This window comes from Oncorhynchus masou, chromosome 13 (genome assembly GCF_036934945.1).
Source record: "Oncorhynchus masou masou isolate Uvic2021 chromosome 13, UVic_Omas_1.1, whole genome shotgun sequence".
In the NCBI taxonomy this organism is placed as follows: domain Eukaryota; kingdom Metazoa; phylum Chordata; class Actinopteri; order Salmoniformes; family Salmonidae; genus Oncorhynchus; species Oncorhynchus masou.
In genome coordinates, this window is record NC_088224.1 from 8,451,925 (window position 1) to 8,478,958 (window position 27,034).

A 27,034-nucleotide genomic window follows, 5' to 3' on the forward strand; every position below is an offset into this window, starting at 1 on the left:
TATACCATCTTACTTGAGAAATCTTGTAATAAATATATAAGACATTCTTCATTCACTAAACCAACTTACACCGAGAGGAAAGTTTTTCTGGAACATGCTTATTCCTGACATTGTCTGGAAAAATGCCTGGTTAAGGCCTTACAAATATTGTATACCAAACAAAGTTAAGGAAGTGCACTTTAACATTTTACATAAGATATATCCATGTAATTCTATGATATCCTAAATTGTGGCGATTGATGATATCTGCGTTTTCTGTGAAAAAGGTGAGAATCTCTCACTTGTTCTGTGAATGGAAATTTGTATTTTGCGATACTTACGCACGCGACGTGTCCTGTCACACAAAATCAGCGTGTAAGAAATATCAGCCAAAGACAAACGAGGAAAAAGTAGATGATTCAATATAAGTTTTTTTTTAAGTATGGATTTCAGCACCCGTGGAAGGATAGCAGTTGTACTGGACAAACGTAGGTTTAGGTCTGCTGAGTGGTGCAGTGGTCTAAGGCACTGCAGCTCAGTGCAAGAGGCACCACTACAGTCCCAGGTTCGATTCCAGGCTGTATCACATCCGGCCGTGATTGGGAGTCCCATAGGCCGGCGCACAATTGGCCGGGGAAGGCCGTCATTGTAAATAAGAATTTGTTCTTAACCTTCTTGATATATTAAAAAGGTAACTGTTTTCAGAATTAACTGATGGTGACTCAGTGTTGTTGTTTGAGAATCCCAAGGCAAGTTGTCAAACCTCAACTCCCCCTCGATATAAGACAATGGAGTTGATCGTTCCTCAGCTGGATCTAGCTATGCCATTCACAGGTATCACCCAAAGACTGAAAGAGATGGGGGGAGGGGGGAACGATGTATCTAAGCTATCCCTTTCTGTGCACTCACTCTTCTGCCCATTACTGTATCATCCACAGATGTCATCAACCGACACACAGCAAGTGACAATGCCCGACGTTCTGAAGACGGAGGCGATCCCTGAGGATCCAAATAAACAGAAAATGTCCGAACTCCCCGAAAATGACAATAAGCCTGTGCTTCTGATAAAAGACAAGAAAACAGCGACTCAAAAGAAGAAGAAGAAGAAGCAAGAGTTTCCGAGAAGGAAGAAGAAGAAGCCAAGTGATCCCGGAAAGCCAGTTCCATTAAACCTGAACGACGAGGTGGTGAGGATGAGGAAGGAGGTGAAAAGGGTGAGGGCGCTGGTCATCAGGAAGTTGACGAGGCAGATGGCAGGTCTGAAGAAAAAGAAGGGGAAGGAGGAAGATCTGGAGAGGAACCGGAGGAGGGTCGGCAGACTGCTGGAAGAAATCCATGCGATGAAGACACTCAAACCTGATCCGGTGGGTGCTTCTTCCCATTACTTCTTCAATCACCTACATTATTATGGCTTCCTTATTTGGGATACTGTGTAGTATCATTCCCAAGCCATTGTATATGTGCTGCTACACATTGCTTGTGAGTGAGTTTCTTTCATGCAATGTCCTGTGAAACTTTTTTTTACTTTAATATTTTTATTTTTTTAATTTCACCTTTATTTAACCAGGTTAATGGCTAGTTGAGAACAAGTTCTCATTTACAACTGCGACCTGGCCAAGATAAAGCATAGCAGTGTGACACAGACAACAACACAGAGTTACACATGGAGTAAACAATAAACAAGCCAATGACACAGTAGGAAAAAAGTCTATATTACAGTGTGTGCAATGATAACAATTTAGCAGATTAACACTGGACTGATAAATGAGCAGATGAGGATGTGCAAGTAGAGATACTGGTGAGTAAAGTATATGTCCTGATAACTATTAATTTATCAGATAAGTACAAGCTCTTTAGTGCGGTGTACTTCACCAATTACATATCAGATATAAAGCACCAGTCAAAGGTTTTAGAACACCTATTCATTCCGGGATTTTTCTTTATTTTTACTATGTTCTACATTGTAGAATAATAGTGAAGACATCAAAACTATGAAATTACACATATGGAATCATGTAGTAGCCAAAAAAAGTGTTAGCAGAATCTAAAATATATATCTTTATTTGTTTAATTAGCCACGCTTTGCCTTGACAACACCTTTGTACATTCTTGGCATTCTCTCAACCAGCTTCACCTGGAATGCTTTTCCATTAGTCTTGAAGGAGTTCCCACATATGCTGAGCACTTGTTGGCTGCTTTTCCTTCACTCTACGGTCCAACTCATCCCAAACCATCTCAATTGGGTTGAGGTCAGGTGATTGTGGAGGCCAGGTCATCTGATGCAGCACTCCATCACTCTCCTTCTTTGTCAAATAGCCCTTACACAGCCTGGAGGTGTGTTGGGTCATTGTCCTGTTGAAAAGCAATTGATAGTCCCACTAAGCCCAAATCAGATGGGATGGCGTATCGCTGCAGAATGCTGTGGTAACCATGCTGGTTAAGTGTACCTTGAATTCTAAATAAATCACAGACAGCATCACCAGCAAAGCACCCCCCACACCATCTCATCCATGCTTAACGGCGGGAACCACACATTCGGAGATCATCCGTTCACCTACTCCGCGTCTCACAAAGACACAGTGGTTAGAACCAAAGATCTCAAATTTGGACTCATCGTTACCAAAGGACAGATTTTCACCAATCTAATGTCCATTACTCGTGTTCCTTGGCCCAAGCAAGTCTCTTCTTATTATTGGTGTCCTTTAGGAGTGGTTTCTTTGCAGCAATTCGAACATGAAGGCCTGAGTCACACAGTCTCTTCTGAACAGTTGATGTTGAGATGTCTGTTACTTCAACTCTGTGAAGAATGTCTGAGGCTGGTACTTCTAATGAACTTATCCTCTGCAGCAGCAGTAACTCTGGGTCTTCCTTTCCTGTGGTGGTCCTCATGAGAGCCAGTTTCATCATAGCACTTGATGGTTTTTTGTGACTGCACTTGAAGAAACTTTCAAAGTTCCTGAAATTTTCCGAATTGACTGACCTTCATGTCTTCAAGTAATGATGGACCATCGTTTCTTTTTGCTTATTTGAGCTGTTCTTGCCACAATATGGACTTGGTCTTTTACCAAATAAGGCTATCTGCTGTATACCATCCCTACCTTGTCACAGCACAACTGATTGGCTCAAGCGCATTAAGAAGGAAAGGAATTCCACAAATTAACATTTAAGAAGGCACACTTGTTAATAGCTTTTATGGCTGCTGTCCCTGTACAGGGATCAAAATCTGCGGAAATTCCAGAGCGCCAACTAATAGTACTCGATACTACTCAAACTTTCATTAAAACACACATGCAGGGTACTCAATTAATGCTACACTCGTTGTGAATATAGCCAACATGTCAGATTTTAAAATGCTTTTCGGCGAAAGCATGAGAAGCTATTATCTGATAGCATGCAGCCCCCAGAAATACACGAAGGGGACGTAAACAAAAAAATTAGCGCATTCCAGGTGACTACCTCATGAAGACGGTTGAGAGAATGTCAAGAGTGTGCAAAGCTTTCATCAAGGCAACGTCTGGCTACTTTGAACAATCTCAAATATAAAATATATTTTCATTTAACACTTTTTTTTGATAACTACTTGTTTCTGTGTTATTTCATAGTTTTGATGTTTTCACTATTCTACAATGTAGAAAAAAATAAACCTTGAATGAGTAGGTGTGTCCAAACATTTGACTGGTGCTGTATATTTGTTTTACTTTTTAACGGACCTCTGAGACTATCACAGTGCAGGTGCATTTATACAGAGACTTGATTACACACAGGTGGATTGTATTTATCATCATTAGTCATTTAGGTCAACATTGGATCATTCAGAGATCCTCAATGAACTTCTCGAGAGAGTTTGCTGCACTGAAAGTAAAGGGGCTGAATAATTTTGCACGCCCAATTTTTCAGTTTTTGATTTGTTAAAAAAGTTTGAAATATCCAATAAATGTCGTTCCACTTCATGATTGTGTCCCACTTGTTGATTCTTCACAAAAAAATACAGTTTTATATCTTTATGTTTGAAGCCTGAAATGTGGCAAAAGGTCGCAAAGTTCAAGGGGGCCGAATACTTTCGCAAGGCACTGTATTCATGTCAGTCCCAAACCATTGCAAATTAACTTACAGTCTCAAAACCAGATCATACTAATTGTTGATTATTATTTCTAGGTGACCAAGGCTGCCCTCCAGAAGAACCTGAGTTTTGAGTTTGTCTGTAAGAACCCAAAGGCCACAATTTCTGACCGAGCTGTAGCCCGTATCGCCACTCACCCTCAGTTCAGCAAGAAGATAGACACCATCAAAGCTGCCATTAAAGCCTTCAAGGATGAGAGAATGTCAGTAGAGAAAGGAGACAAGAAGGAAACGGTTAGAAAGCAGCCTTTAAAAGTGGTAGAGGTGATCGAGCAGCCGAGGGACAGTGATGGAGGAGGAGGGGTGGAAGGTGAAGAGGGAGATGAAGAAGAGATGGATGAGGAGGAAGATGGAACACCCGCTGATGAGGAGGAAGATGGAACACCCGCGGATGAGAAGGAAGGTGGAACACCCGCGGATGAGGAGGAAGGTGGAACACCCGCGGATGAGAAGGAAGATGGAACGCCCACGGATGAGAAGGAAGATGGAACACCCGCGGATGAGGAGGAAGGTGGAACACCCGCGGATGAGGAGGAAGGTGGAACACCCGCGGATGAGGAGGAAGGTGGAACACCCGCGGATGAGGAGGAAGGTGGAACACCCGCTGATGAGGAGGAAGGTGGAACACCCGCTGAGAGTCTAACGGTAGAGAATAAAGAATCGGCCATAGAGAATACAGTAGCTGACCCTCAGCCCACGGAGACTCTGATGGACTCATCCACTCCATTCACAATAGAGGCCCCACAGGTAGTACCTACAAAGAACATAGTAACCATGAAAAACACACCACAGAAGCAAGTAGTCCGGAAACTCACAAAGGACACTCCAGCCACTCAGAAGACTCAACACCCCAAACTCCAGAAAGTCACGAAACCTCAGAATAAAGATGTTAAAAACAAGCAGGATGATGAAGAGGATTCTGATGATGATGAAGAGGAGAGCGACTTGGAGTCTTCGGACGACGAGAAGGAGTATTTTGACGACAGCACGGAGGAGCGTTTCCGTAAGCAGTCCTCCCAGTCGGATGAAAGCGACAACGATGATTTCTTCCTGGGGAAAGTCAACAAGTTCAAAAAGAAGAGCGATACGACTACAGCGCCACCAGGTGGAGGGGAGGGGAAGAGCAGCGAACTGGGGAAAAACCCACTGCTGGAACCACTGGAGAGCTTAAACCCACACCAGACTGAACTGGATGAGCTGGAGGCCAGACTGAACTCCAAGGGGAAGTCTATCTTCTGCTCCAGTCTGTCTGGTTCCAGAGGTAGGGGTAGAGGCGGAGGTAGGGGTAGAGGCGGAGGCAGGGGTAGAGGTGCAGGCAGGGGTATGGGCCGAGGAGGGGGTAGGGGAGGGGACTTCAAGGACCGTGGAAGAGGGGGAGATGATGGCCCGTCTCGGGGTCCTGGGTCACATGATGGGGGTTCTGGGAGGGGAAGGGGAGACTTTGGGAGGCAACGGGAAGGCAGAGGGTTCTCCTCCACCCCTTCATCTCAGCCACCACAACAGGCCCTGCACCCGTCATGGGAAGCCAGTAAGAGGAGGAAGGAGCAGCAGACCGTAGTAGTGGCCTTCCAGGGAAAGAAGATCAAATTTGATGATTGAGCTAAGGCCGGCGATATGGCCAAAATGTATCACAATATTTTTGTCAGTATTTTATGTTTTTACATAATAAAAGTTATCCATTTTGCTTTATGAGTTGTCTGTGACCCTAGAGTGGAAACGCATACCTTCTAAAATGATTTCAATCTCCATTCTGATTGGTTTATACTGGTCAATCAAATTTTTAAACAAAAGTTGATCTGACAAAATCTAGGCCTTATTCTTAAACAAATATTCCAATTGTGATTTTGACTTGTGATTTAGATTTTTTTTTTTTTAGTACTTGGGTGAACAGTTGGAACCATGAAAATAGAATGATTATACAGTTGGAATGTACCAACTGCGCACAAACGTCAATTCAGTGTCTATTCCGAATTCGTAAAATTTAATTTTAGTGAAATAACATGGAAACAATGTTGATTCAACCTGTGTATGCCCCGTGGGTAATAGGGGCACCTTTAAGTCAGTGTTTAACATAACAACGAATGAAAAGGGCAGGGAGGTGTTCATGGAATTGAGAATTTGAATAGCTTACCAATGGGATCTCTATGGAGGTGTTATTTTGACAGGGAACCAAAGTGTTGGTGAGTGTTTCCCAGAGGAGTGGGTTCTTGTAATCTTTGGCTACATTTAAAATGTCCTCCAGTGATTTCTGAACTTTTGCTGTTGAAAAGCAATATCCTAAGCAGAAATACAGTAATGTACACACATCAAAGGGTAACGAGCCATACAGTTCTCTCATCCTCGAGCCATACCATGGGGTGCTGGGCCCAGTCAGGTCTTTAATATAACAATATAACGAGCCATACTGTGGGGTGCTGGGCCCAGTCAGGACTTTAATATAATGAGCCATACCGTGGGGTGCTGGGCCCAGTCAGGTCTTTAATATAATGAGCCATACGGTGGGGTGCTGGGCCCAGTCAGGTCTTTAATATAACAATATAACGAGCCATACCGTGGGGTGCTGGGTCCAGTCAGGTCTTTAATATAATGAGCCATACTGTGGGGTGCTGGGCCCAGTCAGGTCTTTAATATAACGAGCCATACTGTGGGGTGCTGGGTCCAGTCAGGTCTTTAATATAATGAGCCATACTGCGGGGTGCTGGGCCCAGTCAGGTCTTTAATATAATGAACCATACCGTGGGGTGCTGGGCCCAGTCAGGTCTTTAATATAACGAGCCATACCGTGGGGTGCTGGGCCCAGTCAGGTCTTTAATATAATGAACCATACCGTGGGGCGCTGGGCCCAGTCAGGTCTTTAATATAACGAGCCATACCGTGGGGTGCTGGGCCCAGTCAGGTCTTTAATATAACGAGCCATACCGTGGGGTGCTGGGCCCAGTCAGGTCTTTAATATAACGAGCCATACCGTGGGGTGCTGGGCCCAGTCAGGTCTTTAATATAACGAGCCATACCGTGGGGTGCTGGGCCCAGTCAGGTCTTTAATATAACGAGCCATACTGTGGGGTGCTGGGCCCAGTCAGGTCTTTAATATAATGAGCCATACTGTGGGGTGCTGGGCCCAGTCAGGTCTTTAATATAACGAGCCATACTGTGGGGTGCTGGGCCCAGTCAGGTCTTTAATATAACAATATAACAAACCATACCGTGGGGTGCTGGGCCCAGTCAGGTCTTTAATATAACAATATAACGAGCCATACCGTGGGGTGCTGGGCCCAGTCAGGTCTTTAATATAACGAGCCATACTGTGGGGTGCTGGGCCCAGTCAGGTCTTTAATATAACAATATAACGAGCCATACCGTGGGGTGCTGGGCCCAGTCAGGTCTTTAATATAACGAGCCATACCGTGGGGTGCTGGGCCCAGTCAGGTCTTTAATATAACGAGCCATACGGGGGTGCTGGGCCCAGTCAGGTCTTTAATATAACGAGCCATACGGGGGGGTGCTGGGCCCAGTCAGGTCTTTAATATAACGAGCCATACCGTGGGGTGCTGGGCCCAGTCAGGTCTTTAATATAATGAGCCATACCGTGGGGTGCTGGGCCCAGTCAGGTCTTTAATATAACGAGCCATACCGTGGGGTGCTGGGCCCAGTTAGGTCTTTAATATAACGAGCCATACGGGGGGGTGCTGGGCCCAGTCAGGTCTTTAATATAACGAGCCATACCGTGGGGTGCTGGGCCCAGTCAGGTCTTTAATATAACGAGCCATACCGTGGGGTGCTGGGCCCAGTCAGGTCTTTAATATAACAATATAACGAGCCATACCGTGGGGTGCTGGGCCCAGTCAGGTCTTTAATATAACGAGCCATACCGTGGGGTGCTGGGCCAAGTCAGGTCTTCTACACATTCATCCACTCCACCACTGAAAGAGTCAAATGTTGGCACCTTTGTAACATGTTGTAATCAAACCCGGGTCTCCATGGTAACAGTAGAGGAATACTTGGTTCGGTGGTCTCAGGTTGGACTACTCCAAATCACCTTTGCTCTGTCACACACAATCACATGTTTTGCAGGTCCATCAACCCATTTAAGTACCTCTCACACTGTACAGTAACCCCTCGAGGATGAGAGAACCTCTCACACTGTACAGTAACCCCTAGAGGATGAGAGAACCGTACAGTAACCCCTAGAGGATGAGAGAACCTCTCACACTGTACAGTAACCCCTAGAGGATGAGAGAACCGTACAGTAACCCCTAGAGGATGAGAGAACCTCTCACACTGTACAGTAACCCCTAGAGGATGAGAGAACCTCACACTGTACAGTAACCCCTAGAGGATGAGAGAACCGTACAGTAACCCCTAGAGGATGAGAGAACCTCTCACACCGTACAGTAACCCCTAGAGGATGAGAGAACCGTACAGTAACCCCTAGAGGATGAGAGAACCTCTCACACCATACAGTAACCCCTAGAGGATGAGAGAACCGTACAGTAACCCCTCGAGGATGAGAGAACCTCTCACACCGTACAGTAACCCCTAGAGGATGAGAGAACCGTACAGTAACCCCTAGAGGATGAGAGAACCTCTCACACCGTACAGTAACCCCTAGAGGATGAGAGAACTTTCATAAATGTGCAGAACGTTAATGACCATGAACACAGGCCCCTTTGGTCATTCGTTCTGCCCTGAACAAGGTAGTTAACCTACTGTTCCTAGGCCGTTATTGAAATTAAGAATTTGTTCTTAACTGACTTGCCAGGTTAAATAAAGGTAAAATAAAAATGTATGAATGTGTTATTCAATGTGTTTCTATGGGCTACAGTAGTAAAGGCCAAATTCAATATTTTTATCAAATAATGCAAAATAAATTATACCTGAAGGGGTCCTAAAATAATTCCATATGTTACCTTAGAATATTTCGGTTACTGGCCCACTGCTCCAACCGCCGGTCTACCTGCCGCCCGCTTGAATCAAACGGGTTATTCCAGAAAATATCCAGTTTGTGTGAATAATGTTTTTTGGTGTTACCAATTATGTATTTAGGATCCTTACCTGACATGATTGATTTTGACATTCAGTAAAATCAAGGGGCGGATTCAATTACGCTGAGCCGCAGGGCACCAGTCTATGGCCTGTGACTAGAATGGGCTAAAGCGGTGAGTGAGGAGCGCCCTTCTCCAATCGAACAGTAATCTCTCGCTGCTCGGTCATGTTGTCAACAAGGTAGCTTGGTGCATCTTCCAGAATCATACAGAAGCTATTTTTCTAACCAGTTTTCATTTGGAAAGGCAGGTAAAAGCGTTCTTATCAAAAACAATCCCTGTTACATGTCAAAACACAGAATCTTACTCAATTTCGCCGTAACCTGGCTCACCCGGGATGCGGCCCGGTTCCTAAACGAATGCAATCAACTTTCACCAGGTGCAAAGCACAACTACCTGGGCGCCCAGACAGATGAACCCAAAAAGGCCTGTGGTGTTGATGGCATCCTCAATGAAATGATCAAATATACAGACAACAAATTCCAATTGGCTGTACTAAAACTCTTTTACATCATCCTTAGTCCTGGCATCTTCCCCAATATTTGGAACCAAGGACTGATCACCCCAATCCACAAAAGTGGAGACAAATTTGACCCCAATAACTACCGTGGAATATGTGTCAACAGTAACCTTGGGAAAATCCTCAGCATTATCATTAACAGCAAACTCGTACATTTCCTCAATGAAAACAATGTACTGAGCAAATGTCAAAATGGCTTTTTACCAAATTACCATACAACAGACCATGTATTCACCCTGCAAACCCTAATTGACAACCAAACAAACCAAAACAAAGGCAAAGTCTCGGGCACTAGAAAAGTCTGCAGCACCCGGCCTCACCCTACTAGAATCCGAAGTCAAATGTCTGCTGTTTGCTGATTTACATTTACATTACATTTAAGTCATTTAGCAGACGCTCTTATCCAGAGCGACTTACAAATTGGTGAATTCACCTTCTGACATCCAGTGGAACAGCCACTTTACAATAGTGCATCTAAATCATTAAGGGGGGGGTGAGAAGGATTACTTATCCTATCCTAGGTATTCCTTGAAGAGGTGGGGTTTCAGGTGTCTCCGGAAGGTGGTGATTGACTCCGCTGTCCTGGCGTCGTGAGGGAGTTTGTTCCACCATTGGGGGCCAGAGCAGCGAACAGTTTTGACTGGGCTGAGCGGGAACTGTACTTCCTCAATGGTAGGGAGGCGAGCAGGCCAGAGGTGGATGAACGCAGTGCCCTTGCTTGGGTGTAGGGCCTGATCAGAGCCTGGAGGTACTGCGGTGCCGTTCCCCTCACAGCTCCGTAGGCAAGCACCATGGTCTTGTAGCGGATGCGAGCTTCAACTGGAAGCCAGTGGAGAGAGCGGAGGAGCGGGGTGACGTGAGAGAACTTGGGAAGGTTGAACACCAGACGGGCTGCGGCGTTCTGGATGAGTTGTAGGGGTTTAATGGCACAGGCAGGGAGCCCAGCCAACAGCGAGTTGCAGTAATCCAGACGGGAGATGACAAGTGCCTGGATTAGGACCTGCGCCGCTTCCTGTGTGAGGCAGGGTCGTACTCTGCGGATGTTGTAGAGCATGAACCTACAGGAACGGGCCACCGCCATGATGTTGGTTGAGAACGACAGGGTGTTGTCCAGGATCACGCCAAGGTTCTTAGCGCTCTGGGAGGAGGACACAATGGAGTTGTCAACCGTGATGGCGAGATCATGGAACGGGCAGTCCTTCCCCGGGAGGAAGAGCAGCTCCATCTTGCCGAGGTTCAGCTTGAGGTGGTGATCCGTCATCCACACTGATATGTCTGCCAGACATGCAGAGATGCGATTCGCCACCTGGTCATCAGAAGGGGGAAAGGAGAAGATTAATTGTGTGTCGTCTGCATAGCAATGATAGGAGAGACCATGTGAGGTTATGACAGAGCCAAGTGACTTGGTGTATAGCGAGAATAGGAGAGGGCCTAGAACAGAGCCCTGGGGGACACCAGTGGTGAGAGCGCGTGGCGAGGAGACAGATTCTCGCCACGCCACCTGGTAGGAGCGACCTGTCAAGTAGGACACAATCCAAGCGTGGGCCGCGCCGGAGATGCCCAACTCGGAGAGGGTGGAGAGGAGGATCTGATGATCTGGTGCTTCTGTCACCAACCAAGGAGTGCCTACAGCAGCACCTAGATCTTATGCACAGATTCTGTCAGACCTGGGCCCTGACAGTAAATCTCAATAAGACCAAAATAATGGTGTTCCAAAAAGGTTCAGTCACCAGGACCACAAATACAAATTCCATCTAGACACTGTTGCCCTCGAGCACACAAAAAACTGTACATACCTTGGCCTAAACATCAGCGCCACAGGTAACTTCCACAAAGCTGTGAACGATCTGAGAGACAAGGCAAGAAGGGCATTCTATGCCATCAAAAGGAACATAAATTTCAACATACCAATTAGGATTTGGCTAAAAATACTTGAATCAGTCATAGAGCCCATTGCCCTTTATGGTTGTGAGGTCTGGGGTCCGCTCACCAACCAAGACTTCACAAAATGGGACAAACACCAAATTGAGACTGCACGCAGAATTCTGCAAAAATATCCTCAGTGTACAACGTAGAACACCAAATAATGCATGCAGAGCAGAATTAGGCCGATACCCACTAATTATCAAAATCCAGAAAAGAGACGTTAAATTCTATAACCACCTAAAAGGATGCGATTCCCAAACCTTCCATAACAAAGCCATCACCTACAGAGAGATGAACCTGGAGAAGAGTCCCCTAATCAAGCTGGTCCGAGCCCCAGGACAGCAGAGCCCCAGGACAGCAGCACAATTAGACCCAACCAAATCATGAGAAAACAAAAAGATAATTACTTGACACATTGGAAAGAATTAACAAAAAAACAGAGCAAACTATGATGCTATTTGGCCCTACACAGAGAGCACACATTGGCAGAATACCTGACCACTGTGACTGACACAAACTTAAGGAAAGCTTTGACTATGTACAGACTCAGTGAGCATAGCCTTGCTATTGAGAAAGGCCGCCGTAGGCAGACATGGCTCTCAAGAGAAGACAGGCTATGTGCTCACTGCCCACAAAATGAGGTGGAAACTGAGCTGCACTTCCTAACCTCCTGCCCAATGTATGACCATATTAGAGAGACATATTTCCCTCAGATTACACAGATCCACAAAGAATTCAAAAACAAATCCAATTGTGATAAACTCCCATATCTACTGGGTGAAATTCCACAGTGTGCCATCACAGTAGCAAGAGTTGTGACCTGTTGCCACGAGAAAAGGGCAACCAGTGAAGAACACACACCATTGTAAATATAACCCATATTTATGCTTATTTATTTTATCTTGTGTCCTTTAACCATTTGTACATTGTTAAAACACTGTGTATATATATATATAATATGACATGTGTAATGTCTTTATTGTTTTGAAACTTCTGTATGTGTAATGTTTACTGTACATTTTTATTGTTTATTTCACTTCATATATTCACAATATATATTATCAACATCACTTGCTTTGGCAATGTTAACACATGTTTCCCATGCCAATAAAGCCCTTGAATTTAATTTAATCGAATTTAATCGAATCACCCCAAGTAAACACAGGACACTGCTTTGTATGTCGAAAATCCTCATCCATTGGTCAGACACACTGACGCAATTACGTAAAAGGGGAGTCTGCTACTACGTTAACCAATAGCATTCTATATGTAAATCTTGTTTAAAACATTCCCGGGAAATCCGAGCTTTGCGGGAGGGCCCTTCGCAGATAAACTGCATCCCATAATTCGCTGTCAATTTTTCAAGCAGCAGGAGTGGAGCTTGCGACCTAAACAATTCCGTTGAATCTTCCCTGTTTTAGAAACGTGTCGTGTATCAACGGGCATGTAAAATATTAGTTTGATTATATATTTTTTTTCTCGAATCGATGCGGTTTTTGAAGAAAAAAAGTGCTCCAAAGTAGCGAAGGGACAAAAGTACATTCGAGCCTGATGATGAGAAAAGGGGGAGCCTCTGTCCCGAAGAAAGTCCTAATTTCAGGGGTCGGGGGCTCCTCCATGGACAAAAACCGCACAGTTCTGACCCAGTACGCCAATGCGCCGTGTTATCAGATCTTAACCCCTCCGCCCTGTCCGAACCAGACTAACAATGTCGGTGTCCCAGATCCGACCGAGAGTCCGCTATACACTACCCCCATCGGGGTGTCTACAAACGGGACCGGACAGCGACCACCCCTCGGAAGACACCCGGTAATTCATATCGCGATGGCTCTTTTGGCATACAATATTCCGGGCAGTCACATGAATGCAAACGAGCCATTTAGCTTGCTAACTAGTTAACAACTATGACTTTACATTATGTTCGCTAACTAGTGAGGGCTAACCAGTGACTTATCCTAGCCGACATTAATACCCGTATTAACGTTTCTTCGCTAGTTATTGTTAGTAGTATTAAGTGCTACCTAGATTTTTAGCTAAATACAAAACGTTTATTTATTTTCATTGTAAATGTAACACGTTGACTCTTTATGCATGTATGTTTAACACCACTTGCCACGTTTCCAACTTTAATTGTCCCTTTTGACAGTGGATTTATAAAGGGTCACCGAAAAGACCTAATTTAGCTCATTAGCCAGACAGCTATTTCATTATCAAGCACTCGCCTTCGTTGGAGAGGCAACAAACACATCGACCTAGCGAAGTATGATCTGTTTTGGCAAAATAATGACCCGTCAAAAAAATCAATCAAACTAGACGTGAGTATTTCTGTTTTTCCATTATCCATGTAACGTTAGCAGGCAACTTCCTAAAGTTGACCTGCATAAATGAAATCGTAAGAATAACCGCAAATCAATCATAAATACAGTCGACAGAAAAACGTGTCTTAGTTCATGTTCATTTGCTAGCTAGCATGAATATCTAAAGAACATTTTATTTATTTGTTTTTAACACCACAAGCTAGGCGGTAAACGAAGCTTGGAGGGGGATGTGGGAGAAGCTTCTCCTAGTTTAGCTGTCTGTCCCACCAACCATCCCAATTGTAATCCTTTGCTCCAGCTGTTTTGGATCAAACTTAATCATTTACCGTAGTTCCAGCACCTTTAGTCCCTTGTCATAAAACTATCTTCCATGTATCTAATGACAATCGTAAGCGCATAGCTGAACAACTCTGCGACGTACCAAGATAGCATTTTTGCTAGCTAACCTAGGAGTCCCACCATGAGGAAGTACAACACATTTCAGATTTGTTGTGGTATAAATCTGTAAGCATGCACGTGCAAACTGCATCCCCCATAAACAGCACATTTTGTGTTATGAGGATTCATATTAACTCACACAAGGATGTTATTTATGCAAACTCAGGGAGGTGACTAGTGGAGGCTCCTCAAAGGAAGGGGAGAACTATCCTCAGTCAATTTCGTAAAAACAGTGAAACATTTCAACCTTTTTTTTTTAGATTAAACTATACTAAATATATTCACGTCACCAAATAATAATCAAGAAACACTGTTTTGCAATGTTCTACAGTAGCCTCAATAGCACTCTGTAGGGTAGCACCACGATGTAGCCGGAGGACAGCTCGTTTTCGTCCTCTAGGTACATTGACTTCCATACAAAACTTAGGAGTTTAATGGTTCCTACCCCCTTCCATAGACTTACACAGTAATTATGACAACTTTCAGAGGACGTCCTCCAACCTGTCAGAGCTCTTGCAGCATGAACTGACATGTTTTCCATCCAATCAAAGGATTAGATAATTAATCTAGCGCTGAACGCATAAACTACAGCTAGCTAGCACTGCATACCTGGTGAGTAGTTCACTCAGAGAGACAATGGTTGAACAGTTTTGAACAAATTAATTCCTTCAAAAATTAAGCAAGAGAGCAAGCTATATTTTGTATTTTTTGTAACTTTCACATACTTAGCTAACGAATGCATATAGCTAGTTTAGCATGCTCAAACAAAGGGAAAGGGGGGATACGTAGTCAGTTGTACTACTGAAGGCATTCAACAGAGAGGGATGCTATGTTAACTAGCTGGCTATGGCTATCCAACAGAGAGGGATGCTATGTTAGCGAGCTGGCTATGGCTATCCAACAGAGAGGGATGCTATGTTAGCTAGCTGGTTATGGCTAATCAACACTGGATCTCTTCCAAGTCAAATTAAGCTTTTGGCCTGCCGGTGTAACTGCTTGCTCTTGACTGTAGACTGTACTGCATGATTGTAGTGAGTTTACTACTGCGTTATTTCTTGTAGTTATGTTGAATATGATGACAATATGGTGACAACGATGTAGGCTGTGTGTAGAGGTTATGATAGGAAGGTTTGGCATGGAAAGGTCTTTTTGCCTGGTCACAGACAGTTGATGTGTTGTGCACTGAAGTCCACACGCGAAGGGAAAAGGTGAGAGGACGAGTGTGTAGATGCGAGAAGGAATTATACAGCCATCGAAAGACCATGCTGTTTGTATGTGGCTGCTATGAAAGTGAACTGTGTTTTCGTGTGATCAGGAGTGTAATCATTCTGTTGATTCTGAGCTGGTACTTGGTTTATGAATGGTGAAATCGTCAACTAGCTTTTATGCATTTTAGTCATTTAGCAGACTGCTCTTGTCCAGATCAAAAAGATTGCTTTAGAGTTGAAGTGCCTTTTGCTCACTGGCATCTTTTGGTTGCTGGCCTAACGCTCTTAACCGCTAGGCTACATGCTGTTAGAACGATGATGGTCACACCGGGACCCTGAACCAACATAATTCACCTCAGCTTTGATCCACAGTTTCACTGTTCTGTTTTCATCCAGATTGTCACCTTGTACAAATGTTTTCTGTGTGTCAGGCGAAGCGTCGGTTGGAGCTGGAGGAGAGTGATCAACAGTACACCAGTGAGACGAACAGTGGCTCCAGAGCTAAGCGAGCCACCAGGCTCTCCCTCAGAGGACCCAAGAGTAAGAGGGGGGGGCATTATGGGGGTGATTCAGTTACCATGGGATTCATTGACATTTTAATCATGAAGCAGTACTTCTCATCCAGGCAGAGTTATTTGAAGAAAAAAAAGAAGAAAAAATTATTAGATTTTATCTTTATTTAACTAGGCAAGTCAGTTAAGAACAAATTCTTATTTTCAATGACGGCCTAGGAACAATGGGTTAACTGCCTTGTTCAGGGGCAGAATGACAGATTTTTACCTTGTCACCTCGGGGATTCGATCTTGCAACCTTTCAGTTACTAGCCCAACGCTCTAACCACTAGGCTACCTGCCGCCCCTCCACTCTAACCACTAGGCTACCTGCCGTCCCTCCACTCAAACCACTAGGCTACCTGCCGTCCCTCCACTCTAACCACTAGGCTACCTGCCGACCCTCCACTCTAACCACTAGGCTAACTGCCGCCCCGAGGGCGGAGTTATACCATTCCTCGTCCAGGGCGGAGTTACAGTGCATTCATCTCAGTTTAGTGGAAACGACGTCTCATCTCAGTTTAGTGGAAACGACGTCTCATCTCAAGTCTCTAACTTCCTGTTTATTTCAGTTTTGCGACACATCATGGCCTGCTGAAAACCCTCCAATAACTTAAAAGTTGAAGGAAATGAGCGGAGGCCATTTTAGTGTGAAGAGATGGTCCAGCCTTTGTTGAGGAATAAAGATGTGACGACATTGTTGCTCTTTGTGGCCTAGTGTGTATTCACAGTTCACTTGTCATTAATTCCCTCACCTACCTGAACCTGCTGAAGTGTGTCTGCCTTCCTCCCCCAGGTCCCAGTTATAACTAGACATGGTTGATGATATTACTAGTTTATCTAGCGTGTCGTGCGTTGCGTATAATCGGTGCGCATTCGCGAAAAAGGACTGTCGTTGCTCCAACGTGTACCTAACCATAAACATCAATGCCTTTCTTAAAATCAATACACAGAAGTATATATTTTTAAACCTGCATATTTAGCTAAAAGAAAGGTCCTCAGGTAATATTAACCAGGTGAAATTTGTCACTTCTCTTGCGTTCATTGCACGCAGAGTCAGGGTAAATGCAACAGTTTGGGCCGCCTGGCTCATTGTGAACTAATTTGCCAGACTTTTACGTAATTATGACATAACATTGAAGGTTGTGCAATGTAACAGGGATATTTAGACTGATGGATGCCACCCGTTAGATACAATACAGAATGGTTCCTGACAGAATAAACATTTTGTTTTCGAAATGATAGTTTCCAGATTCGACCTTATTCATGACCAAAGGCTCGTATTTCTGTGTGTTATTATGTTATAATTGAGTCTATGATTTGATAGCGCAGTCTGACTGCGCGATAAGTAGGCACCAGCAGGCTCGTAAGCATTCATTCAAACAGCACTTTCGTGAGTTTTGCCAGCAGCTCTGCTGTTTATGACGTCAAGCCTATCAACTCCCGAGATGTGGCTGGTGTAACCGATGTGATATGGCTAGCTAGTTAGCGGGGTGCGCGCTAATAGCGTTTCAAACGTCACTCGCTCTGAGACTTGGAGTTGTTGTTTCCCTTTGCTCTGCATGGGTAACGCTGCTTCGAGGGTGGCTGTTGTTGTTGTGTTGCTGGTTTGAGCCCAGGGAGGAGCGAGGAGAGGGACGGAAGCTTTTCTGTTACACTGGCAATACTAAAGTGCCTATAAGAACAGCCAATAGTCAAAGGTTAATGAAATAAAAATCGTATAGAGCGAAATAGTCCTAAAATTCCTATAATAACTACAACCTAAAACTTCTTATCTGGGATTATTGAAGACTCATGTTAAAAGGAACCACCAGCTTTCATATGTTCTCATGTTCTGAGCAAGGAACTTAAACATTAGCTTTCTAACATGGCACATATTGCACTTTTACTTCTCCAACACTTTGTTTTTGCATTATTTAAACTAAATTGAAAATGTTTCATTATTTACTTGAGGCTAAATTGATTTTATTGGTGTATTATATTAGGTTAAAATAAGTGTTCATTCAGTATTGTTGTAATTGTCATTATTACAACAACAAAAAATAGCAGATTAATCGGTATCGGCTTTTTTTGGTCCTCCAGGTATCGGAATCGGCGTTGAAAAATCATAATTGGTCAACCTCTATGCATATTATTAGTAGATTTACATAGAAAACACAGAAGTTTCTAAAACTGTTTGAATTATGTCTGTGAGTATAACAGAACTCATATGGCAGGCAGAAACCTGAGATTTTTCGGAAAAGCTTTTTGGATTTCTGACACAGCGGTTGCATTAAGGAGAAGTGGATCTAAGATTCCATGCATAACACTTGTATCTTTAATCAATGTTTATTATGTGTATTTCTGTAAATTGATGTGGCTCTCCGCAAAATCACCGTATGTTTTGGAACTACTGAACATAACGCGCCAATGTAAAGTGAGCTTTTTGGATATAAATATGAACTTTATCGAACAAAACATGCATGTATTGTGTAACATGAAGTCCAATGAGTGTCAAAGGTTAGTGATTCATTTTATCTCTATTTCTGGTTTTTGTGACTCCTCTCTTTGGCTGGAAAAATGGCTGTGTTTTTCTGTGACTAGGTACTGACCTAACATAATCGTTTGGTGTGCTTTCGTCGTAAAGCCTTTTTGAAATCGTACACTGTGGCTGGATCTCTTTAAAATGTTGTGAAATACTTGTTTGAGGATTTTTAATTATGGGATTTCTGTTTTGAATTTGGCGCCCTGCACTTTCACTGGCAGTTGTTGACGTGGGATGCTACCGTCCCACATATCCCAGAGAGGTTTTAACAAACCCATCTCCTCTCTCTCCAGCTCCCTCCTCCACGTTAGAGAAGACCAGGTATGACACATCTCTAGGCCTCCTGACCCAGAAGTTTGTCCAGCTGCTGGCCCAGTCCAGTGACGGGGTGGTGGACCTCAACCGGGCCGCGGAGTCCCTCAAGGTGCGGAAGAGACGCCTCTATGACATCACCAACGTCCTGCAGGGGGTGCATCTCATCAAGAAGAAGTCTAAGAACAACATCCAATGGATGTGAGTGGGGGGAATATAGCACCATCTGGGTTATATATATATATATATATATATGGAATTTGAAACTTTTTGATACTCAAGTATATATATAAAACTATTAGACTTTTACTCCAATAATATTTTACTGGGTGACTTTTACTTGAGTCATTTTCTAGTAAGGTATTTTTTACTACAGTATTAAAATTGGGTAATTTTTCCACCAATGGTATTAACGTGTGCTGTTCTCCTGTGTGTGTAGGGGCTGTAGCCTGTCTCCACAGGGAGTTGCCAGGGTCCAGACCCCTGGCTCTGTGGGTGACGAGCTACTGGAGCTGGCCCAAGAGGAGAAGAGACTGGATGAGCTCCTACACATCTCCACACGCATCGTCCAACAGATAACTGAAGACACACCCACAAGGAAATAGCCTTCCATTAACAGGCCTGCTGTGTTTGAGGTCTGTGTGTGTGTGTGTTGTCTGTGTGTGTGAATGACTACTCTTTCCTTAACCCCTGGGTATGTTTGCATACATATCGTATGAGGATGTGAAGAGGATTCCTAGTCTCAAGGACCAGACGGTCATTGTGGTCAAAGCCCCTGCTGAAACCAGACTAGAGGTGCAAGACCCTGCAGAGGTACACACACACACACACACAGTGATCATGGTTGATGTTCTCTTTATTCCCTGCAGCTGGCTTTTGAATTGCTGAAATACTGAAATGATTGATTTGTTGATTGTCCAATCAGAGTCTCCAGGTCCACCTGAGCAGTACCCAGGGTCCAATAGAAGTCTTCCTTTGCTCTGATGACCACGCCACCACCTCCACGCTGAACAACGTGGCACTGAATGGAAAAGGACATCTTCATCGTATGTCAACGGAAACTCCTCTTTGTCCGTCTTCAAGGTGTAACCAGGTGAGCCCATAAACCTTGACATCGCATCATTATCTATCTGTCCCATTATGGCGTCTGAGAGAGCACAGGCAGCACCATTGGGGCCATCTCCATTTTGAAGTAGTGCATTTGCTTCTGCTTCTAGAGCGACCTAGTAGCCTAGCGGTTAAGAGCGTTGGGCCAGTAACCGAAAGGTTACTGGTTCTAATCCCCGAGACGGCTCGGGGACTTAACCCATAGGAAGTCCCGCCCAATGTACTACTTCAAAATGGTGAAAGCCCTCAATGGTGCTGCCCATGCTAAAACAGGCTTTTGGGCACTAGAGTCCTTTCTCTGTGGTTGGTTGTTGGGCGAACTACTCCTTCAAAGCACTCGCTCTGCCCCTTTCTCTTCCATCTTTCTCTCCATTTCACCAGGGGGTAATAACTCCACACCATCAGTTTCTCCAACGCCCTGTCCAGGCTCCCAGCATGCTCAGCAGTGACAGTGACCCCTGTCTCCCTCCTCCCCCTCCAGGATGTCAACCAGGAGCCCTTTGTCCCCCTCTCTCCCCCCCTCCTCTTTGAGGAGGACGACGACATGCTCAGCCTGGGGGTAGACAACTTGTTCTCCTACGACCTGGACAAGCTTCCACTGGAAGACCTGCTCTGTAACTGAGTGAAATCGAAACTCAGTGGCCATTTTGATGTGTTTTGATTTTGGAGCCATGTTATTGGCCCAGATTTATGGCCCCGATGTGGACATTTACTGTATAATGAACTGATGTATCCTATAGCCCAGTGGTTTCAGCAGCCATTTTGGAGCAATGCTTTTTCTTGACATCTTGGACTGGATCACTCATAGAGGACCTGCTGTGTAATTGACCTTGAATGTGAAAATACCTGTTCTTGGTATGGATTTAAAAGAAGTAAGCCTACGTTGACTTCCGGACAGCAGAAAAACAAGCTGGCTAGAGGGGGAGAATTCTTTGGCTGAACGAACAGATAAACCCCTTCTCAAAGCCTGTCTTTCTGGCTAGACCTGCACTGACAGGCAAACCAACATTCTCTAAACAATCACTCACTCCCCATAGCAGACCGTTATGTCTTCTTGATGAACTGTTCTCGTCTGAAAACACAGATTGTTCCTAACAGAGATGGGTTATGGATATCAACCACCTGATTCTTACCCATATCTTCCACTGTGACTTATCTGTCAACCTGGGTTTAATTATGTGATGTAGTGGACCCTACCTGGCTAGGTCCGGGTTCTCGGGTTCACCAGAAGCGAGCGGACCTCAAATCTAGGCCCCAGGATGGTGATGTCTGCCTGGGCGTTGATGGTACGTGAGTCCCTTGGTCTTCCACATGGAGCCTTCTGACCCAATACGGGGAAGAGACTCACTGGTATTGTTAGGATAACCAGAGTATGTAGTGTGAGATGGCCCTAGGGATTACATCCCAAATGGTACCCTATTCCCTATATAGTGCACTACTTTTTTTATCAGGGCTCTGTTCAGAAGTAGTGCACTATATAGGGAATGGGGTGCCATTTGGTGTCGAGTATGTAGGGAATGGGGTGCCATTTGGTGTCGAGTATGTAGGGAATGGGGTGCCATTTGGGGTCATCCTTTTCCTAATCACTTGCTGTATTTTTAGTTGTATATGTTTTAATAGAGTGTGTTATTGCTTGTTTGTTCCCTACTGCCACCTGTAGCCTCTGTTGATTTCTGTATATTAAAGCAATGTTCCTCCTTACCACCAGTAACACACACACACCACCATGCGCACACACCCCCCCCCACACCCATACACACACACACACCCATGTACACACACACACCACCATGCGCACACGCACACATGCGCACACACACACCACCATGCCTTGCACACGCACACACACACACACACCACCATGCCTTGCACACGCACACACACCCATGCACACACACACACCACCATGCCTTGCACACGCACACACACACACATGTGCACACACACACCACCATGCCTTGCACGCGCACACACACCACCATGCACACAGACAAGCCCCTCATTTTGTTTCAGCTGCTGGAGCCATGCTACCAGCCATTACTTATTTACTAGCGTTATGAACCCACTCATGTTCGTTTCTCAGGGCTCACCAAATACAATTTTTCCTTTTAAAAACATGTTGCTTATTTGAATCAGCTAGGTCAAAAAAAACAGAACGTGCACCCCCCCTTTGGAGTACCGACGACAGAGTTTTGGGGGATATCCTTTACTAACCTCCTAAAGCATCGCTTGTCTTTGAGGAACGAACAAAGATGATATTTAGATGAGCTCTTCATTGAATCCCACTCTTATGTAGCATACGACCTTTGACCTGAACCTTGATGGTCTCTGGTCAAGGGTAGTGCACTGCTTAAGGAATAGGGTGCCACGTGCCTTTTCCCGGGATCGAACCGGGGCCTGTAGTGACGCCTCTAGCACTGAGATGTAGTGCCTTACACTGCTGTGCCACTCGGGAGCTTATTGCACAAACTGATCTGGGACCAGGCTACAATTAACCAACGATAAGCTGGTAAAGGTAGGACATGTAGCCATTGATTTGCCCCTTGAATACTCTACTGCAATAACTATTCCTATACTATCCCCCAGGAGTAGGGTGAAGTTGCCGCTAAATGCTGGCCTTGCTCAAGAGCAGAACGGCAGATTTTTTTTCTTCCAGCTCCGGGATTTGAACCAGCGACCTTTCGTTTGCTGTCCCAACACTCTTTAACCGCTCGGCTACCTGCCACCCATAGTTGGCGTTAGGGATTGGCATTTCACATGTTTTGACCAAGTACTAGTATTTTGTTTTGTGCACACAGCCATGCAATCTCCATAGACAAACATTGGCAGTAAAATGACCTTACTGAAGAGCGATCAGTGATTTTCAACATGGCTCCGTCCTAAGATGACACCTTACAAACAAGTCTGTTCATCAAATTTCTGCCCTGCTAGAGCTGCTCCGGGTCAACTAAGTGCTGTTATTGTGAAGTGGAAATGTCTAGGAGCAACAACGGCTCAGCCGAGAAGTGGTAGGCCACACAAGCTCACGTAACGGGACTGCCAACAACACTCGCAACCGAGTTCCAAACTGCCTCTGGAAGCAACGTCAGCACAGTAACTGTTCGTAAGGAGCTTCATGAAGTGTGTTTCCATGGCCGAGCAGCCGCACACAAGCCTAAGATCACCATGCGCAATGCCAACCGTCGGCTGGAGTGGTGTAAAGCTTGCTGCCATTGGAGTCCAGAGCAGTGGAGACGCGTTCTCTGGAGTGATGAATCACGCTTCACCATCTGGCACTAATCCGACAAACTAATCTGGGTTTGGCGGATGACCGGAGAAAAGTGTCAGCTGTAAAGTTTGGTGGAGAAGGAATAATGCTCTGGGTCTGTTCGTGGTTTGGACTAGCCCCCTTAGAAGTTACGATTTCCCTTTATTGGAACTAACTTTGGAAGGCCCTTTCCTGTTTCAGTATAACCCCCGTGCACAAAGCGAAATCCATACAGGAATGTTTTGTCGGTATGGAAGAACTTGACTGTTCAGAGCCCTGACCTCATCCCCATCGAACACTTTTGGGATGAATTGGAACGACAACTTGCGAGCCAGGCCTAATCGCCCAACATCAGTGCCAGACCTCACTAATGCTCTTGTGGCTGAACGGAAACAAGTCCCAGCAGCAATGTTCCAACATCTAGTGGAAAGCCTTCCCAGAAGAGTGGAGGCTGTTATAGCAGCAATGTTCCAACATCTAGTGGAAAGCCTTCCAGAAGAGAGGAGGCTGTTATAGCAGCAATGTTCCAACAAAGGGGGGGACCAACTCCATTTGTATGCCCATGGTTTGGAGTGTTTGACGAGCAGGTGTCCACATACTTTTGATTTTGTGTGTTTTAGTACCAGTCAAAAGCTTAGACACCTACTCCTTCCAGGATTTTTCTTTTAAATTTACTATTTTCTACATTGTAGAATATTGGTGAAGACATCAAAACGATGAATAACAAGGAATAATGTAGTAACCAAGAGTGTTAAACAAATCAAAATATATTTTATATTTCAGATTCTTGAAAGTAGCCACCATTTGCCTTGATGACAGCTTTGCACATTTGGCATTCTCTCAACCAGCTTCATGAGGTAGTCACCTGAAATGCATTTCAATTAACAGGTACGCCTTGTTAAAAGTTAATTTGTGGACATTCTTTCTTTAATGCATTTGAGCCAATCAGTTGTGTTGTGACAAAGTAGGAGTGTACAGAAGGGCTAAGTCAGAAGAAACAGTCTATCATTACTTTAAGACATGAAGGTCAGTCAATCCAGAAAATTTCAAAACTTTGAAAGTTTCTTCAAGAGCAGTCACAAAAACCATCAACAGCGCGATAATGAAACTGTCTCTCATGAGGACCGCCACAGGAAAGGAAGACCTTACCTCTGCTGCAGAGGATAAATTCATTAGAGTTACCAGCCTCAGAAATTGCAGCCCAAATAAATGCTTCAGAGTGCAAGTAACAGACACATCTCAACATCAACTGTTCAGAGGAGACCGCGTGAATTAGGGATTCATGTTTTGATTTGCTGAAAAGAAACCACTACTAAAGGTCACCAATAAGAAGAGACTTGCTTGGAATCGAGAAGCAAGAGCAATGGACATTTAGACCGGAGGAAATGTGTCCTTTTGGTGTGATGAATCCAAAATGTGAGATTTTTGGTTCCAACGGCCGTGTCTGAACTGCAGAGTAGGTGAACGGATGATCTCTGCGTGTGGTTCCCACTGTGAGGCATGGAGGAGGAGATGTGACGCTGTGGGGGTGCTTTGCTGGTGACCCTGTCTGATTTGATTTTGAATTCAATTCACTTAACCAGCATGACTACCACATCATTCTTCCGCAAAGGGTGGCTACGTTGAAGAAGCTAAAATATATTTTGATTTGTTTAACACTTTGTTTGGTTACTACATGACTCCATATGTGTTATTTCATAGTTTTGATGTCTTCACTATTATTCTACAATGTAGAAAATAGTACAAATAAAGAAGAACCCTGGAATGTGTTGGTGTCACCAAACTTTGGACTGGAATTGTAAATAAAGTTGCACAATGAGCACTTGCTTTCTCTCAAATATACCGTTACAGTTGTTGGTTCGTGAGCTTGTGATTTTTTTTATTTTTTTTGCCATTTTATCATAGTTGTGACTTCAGTCAAAACACCTCGACTCAAGATTCCCCACTTGGCAGTTTCATGTCATTGTTGCTAGCTATCTGGCCATCCAGAACCACCACCACTGCACGACCTTCTGTCCCATTTGAAGCGTGCGCCTCGCTGTCGTGATATTCTCACCTAACCTGTCTATGGCGTGTGCCAAGTTTATAAATCTCATTTATTTTTTGTATGTGCGCAGTCTTTTTCAGAAATGGCGCGTGCAGATATTTAGTGTGAAATTCATGCAACGGTTATAAATGAGGCCCTTGGTCTCTACCAATAATGTATATAAACCCTAGATTGCTGATGCTATGTGTTGGCCATTGAGAGGCTTTGAAGCCACTGGTCGGCCATATTGGCTCTCCCCAGTAGAAGAAGTCCTCCATAGGAATGAATGAAATTCTACAGTATTTCAATTAAGTGTTTTTCAAGGACAAAATGACTTTTGTTGTTGTAGTGGGGAAAGTAACATTTTGTATTATACTTTAAGAAAATGTTTACATACTGTATTTTGTAGACATTAATTTTAAGGCATTTATATAGCTACCCCCACTTTATTTAAATTTTATTTTTTACAATGGTGGTGCCAAGATGACTAATGATGACTAAGTTACAGATGCGCAAATGTCATACCCCTAATACTTGCTAACCTCCCCTGTTATTGTGATGGTGAGAAGTTAGCATGTCTTGTTGGGTATGATATTTGTTTGTCTCTTAACTTTCTCACTCATCATTTATTATTATTATTCGCAATTTATTCATGGTAGCATCCACATTGAATGTGGAAGTGTTTTAGAAACATATTCTTATTTACAATAAAAGTGATTATGCGCTTTAACCTCATAGTCATTGTTTGTCAAATCAAATCTTTTGGAGTAGAGAGACAAAAGAAGAACAAACGCTTCACTGTCTCAATAATTACAGAGTCTACTGTGTTTGGTTAACTAGGGTGGTGGGGGATAGCCTTTACTCACCGATAGGGGAAATGGGGTGTGTCCCAATTCTTCCCTTCCTCCCAAACTGTACACTTGTTCACTCCACTGCAATGATTTTAAAGGAAAGAATGTCTGACAGGGCTGACCCGAAGACGTAAGCAACATTTTGCGACTGCTTAGGGACCCCGCGGCCAGTTTTGGGAACTCAGTTCGGGGTCTCAACTTAGTTTTGGGAACTTTGGGGTCTCAACTTACTGTTGAGATTTAGAGTACTAGAATACACAATGTGTAATTTCAAAATGTGGTTTTGAAGTCACTCGATACGCCCATGTCGGCTAACCTGTTTTTAGATTTGGTAAATGAGTCTAGTCAGCAATCTAAACCTGTGTCAATCCTGGTGGATTCACTGACTGGGCACACAGGGCTCCTGTTGATTATGTTAGTTACACTTGCGCCATGCTAATATAATACTTACGCCATGCTAATATAATACTTACGCCATGCTAATATAATACTTACGCCATGCTAATATAATACTTACGCCATGCTAATATAATACTTACGCCATGCTAATATAACACTTACGCCATGCTAATATAACACTTACGCCATGCTAATATAATACTTACGCCATGCTAATATAATACTTACGCCATGCTAATATAATACTGACGCCATGCTAATATAATACTGACGCCATGCTAATATAATACTGACGCCATGCTAATATAACACTGACGCCATGCTAATATAACACTGACGCCATGCTAATATAACACTGACGCCATGCTAATATAATACTTACGCCATGCTAATATAATACTTACGCCATGCTAATATAATACTTACGCCATGCTAATATAATACTTACGCCATGCTAATATAATACT

General features: G+C 44.1%; 2 protein-coding genes across 3 annotated transcripts in view; both read left to right on the forward strand.

Moving 5' to 3' along the window:
* The window catches only part of srfbp1 (serum response factor binding protein 1), a 7,280-nt gene extending 1,498 nt beyond the window's left edge, over window positions 1-5,782 (forward strand). The window contains exons 2-4 of one of the 2 annotated variants that reach the window (XM_064982868.1): window positions 918-1,343; window positions 4,135-4,609; window positions 4,718-5,782. In XM_064982868.1, the coding sequence (XP_064838940.1) occupies window positions 918-1,343; window positions 4,135-4,609; window positions 4,718-5,697 (1,881 nt within the window). In that variant the 3' untranslated portion in view covers window positions 5,698-5,782. Of the gene's footprint in view, window positions 1-917; window positions 1,344-4,134 lie in introns of both variants that reach the window. The other variant, XM_064982867.1, reaches the window with a different exon arrangement.
* Window positions 5,783-13,140: 7,358 nt separating this feature from the next.
* Window positions 13,141-20,666, forward strand: e2f3 (E2F transcription factor 3). The gene is given in 8 exon segments (XM_064982820.1): window positions 13,141-13,395; window positions 15,982-16,090; window positions 18,919-19,138; window positions 19,377-19,538; window positions 19,636-19,750; window positions 19,863-19,971; window positions 19,974-20,020; window positions 20,526-20,666. Coding segments are annotated over 8 exon segments (1,158 nt in total).
* Window positions 20,667-27,034: the final 6,368 nt, after the last annotated feature.